The sequence below is a fragment of the Corvus brachyrhynchos genome, unplaced genomic scaffold (assembly GCF_000691975.1).
Source record: "Corvus brachyrhynchos isolate BGI_N302 unplaced genomic scaffold, ASM69197v1 scaffold434, whole genome shotgun sequence".
Taxonomy (NCBI): Eukaryota; Metazoa; Chordata; class Aves; order Passeriformes; family Corvidae; genus Corvus; species Corvus brachyrhynchos.
Genome location: NW_008238372.1, coordinates 1,133,446 through 1,134,899, shown reverse-complemented (window position 1 = coordinate 1,134,899; position 1,454 = coordinate 1,133,446). Strand labels below are relative to the sequence as shown.

Below are 1,454 nucleotides of genomic sequence, written 5' to 3'. Positions count from 1 at the left end.
TTTATTTCCAAATAAGTGCTTTTTCCCTGCAGTGTAAGTGGTTTGTGGGTTGCTCTTTTGTCAGGAAGGCCTAACACACTTGTGTATTTTAGCAGAGAGTGAAAAACAGAGGAGGGTTTCCTCCTCCCTTACCACTTTGATTGGATAATTTTAATTTCTTCAGCTAGATACACTCAGATAAATACAAGCTTCACACTTCACAGTAGGAAAAATTGAGAAATGAAAAGGAAAAAAAAAAAAAAGCCCACAGAAGTTCAGGCTATTTAGGAGTGAAGTAAAATCCCTAAATAAAATAGAAATATATCATGGATTCATGTCCTCCCCTCACACTGCCACTTGCACTCAGGTGTATTTCTATTTCTATATTACATATACATATTTGTTTTTCATTTTGTCTGTTCCCCCAGGAGAAGCCCCAAAGAGAAACAGAGATGGCCAAATTGACAGAGTCGATGAGTGAGTACAAATAGGAAGTTCAACCACTTTCTTTTTCCATCTGTCCCCCTCCCTCTCATAAAGCCACAAACCCAGAACGCAGTGCTTGCATCCAGGGATCTCATTCAGCCCTGTCTTCACTCCCAAATTCATCATAAATCATTCCACTCCTGAAAAAAAACACCAAAAGAAAATAGGAATCCCCAGAAAAAGGGCTGCTATTTTCTTCATGCCCTGCTTAAATCACATCTGTTTGGGCTTAAATCCAGCAAAGAACCTGCTCCATGTTTGACTTTGTGAGCCTGAGGGGTTTTTTAAAATAGAATGCAACTAATTGTGGACTTAATAAGTGCCTAATTTACTTGATTCGTGTGTTCCTTTACAAGCTTACAGAAGGTCACTCTAAATCCAGTGCAATTATTCAGGATTGTTGCCGGTGCCACTTTCATCCAACAGGAATTATGCCCAGAGATGGGTCCAGAAAGCTTTCAGTTGATTTCTTTGGTTTGTGAGAGGTTTTTGTTGTCTTAAATATGTGCCCAACAAGAAATAGTTTGTATTTTTGCCATAATTTGGGATCTAGGTAATGGAGTAGTGGCTGTAAGCTTTTGTAGCTGAGAGACTCAGGTTGGATAATCCATTTGTGGACAAAATCTGGAGACAATTTAGGGTGAAATCCTGGTAGAGCACTGCCTCTTACCCAAAATTTATCAGCTACAAAGTCTATGGAAGCTTAAATGAATTGACTCAAAAGGGAGAAATATTTCACTCTGCTTAACCAGAGACTACAGAAAGACAGAATCACAGCCATGAATGAAATGTTTATATCAGAACGTTGTTTCCAGTTACTTTTTTCTGCTTGTGTTGGAAGGGACCTTAAAGATCATCCAGTTCCAACCCTCGTGCCAAGGGTGGTGATGAGGCCCTGGCACAGGGTGCCCAGAGCAGCTGGGGCTGCCCCTGGATCCCTGGCAGTGCCCAAGGCCAGGCTGGACATTGGGGCTTGGAGCAGCCTGGGA

At 41.3% G+C, this 1,454-nt stretch overlaps 1 protein-coding gene across 1 annotated transcript in view; it reads left to right on the top strand.

Annotated features, from left to right (window-relative positions):
- Nucleotides 1–386: 386 nt before the first annotated feature.
- Nucleotides 387–1,454, top strand: part of KCNJ6 (potassium voltage-gated channel subfamily J member 6) — a 99,718-nt gene continuing 98,650 nt past the window's right edge. The window contains exon 1 of the mRNA XM_008635292.2: nucleotides 387–456. Coding sequence (XP_008633514.2) covers nucleotides 432–456 — 25 coding nt within the window. The 5' untranslated portion in view covers nucleotides 387–431. The remainder of the gene's footprint in view (nucleotides 457–1,454) is intronic.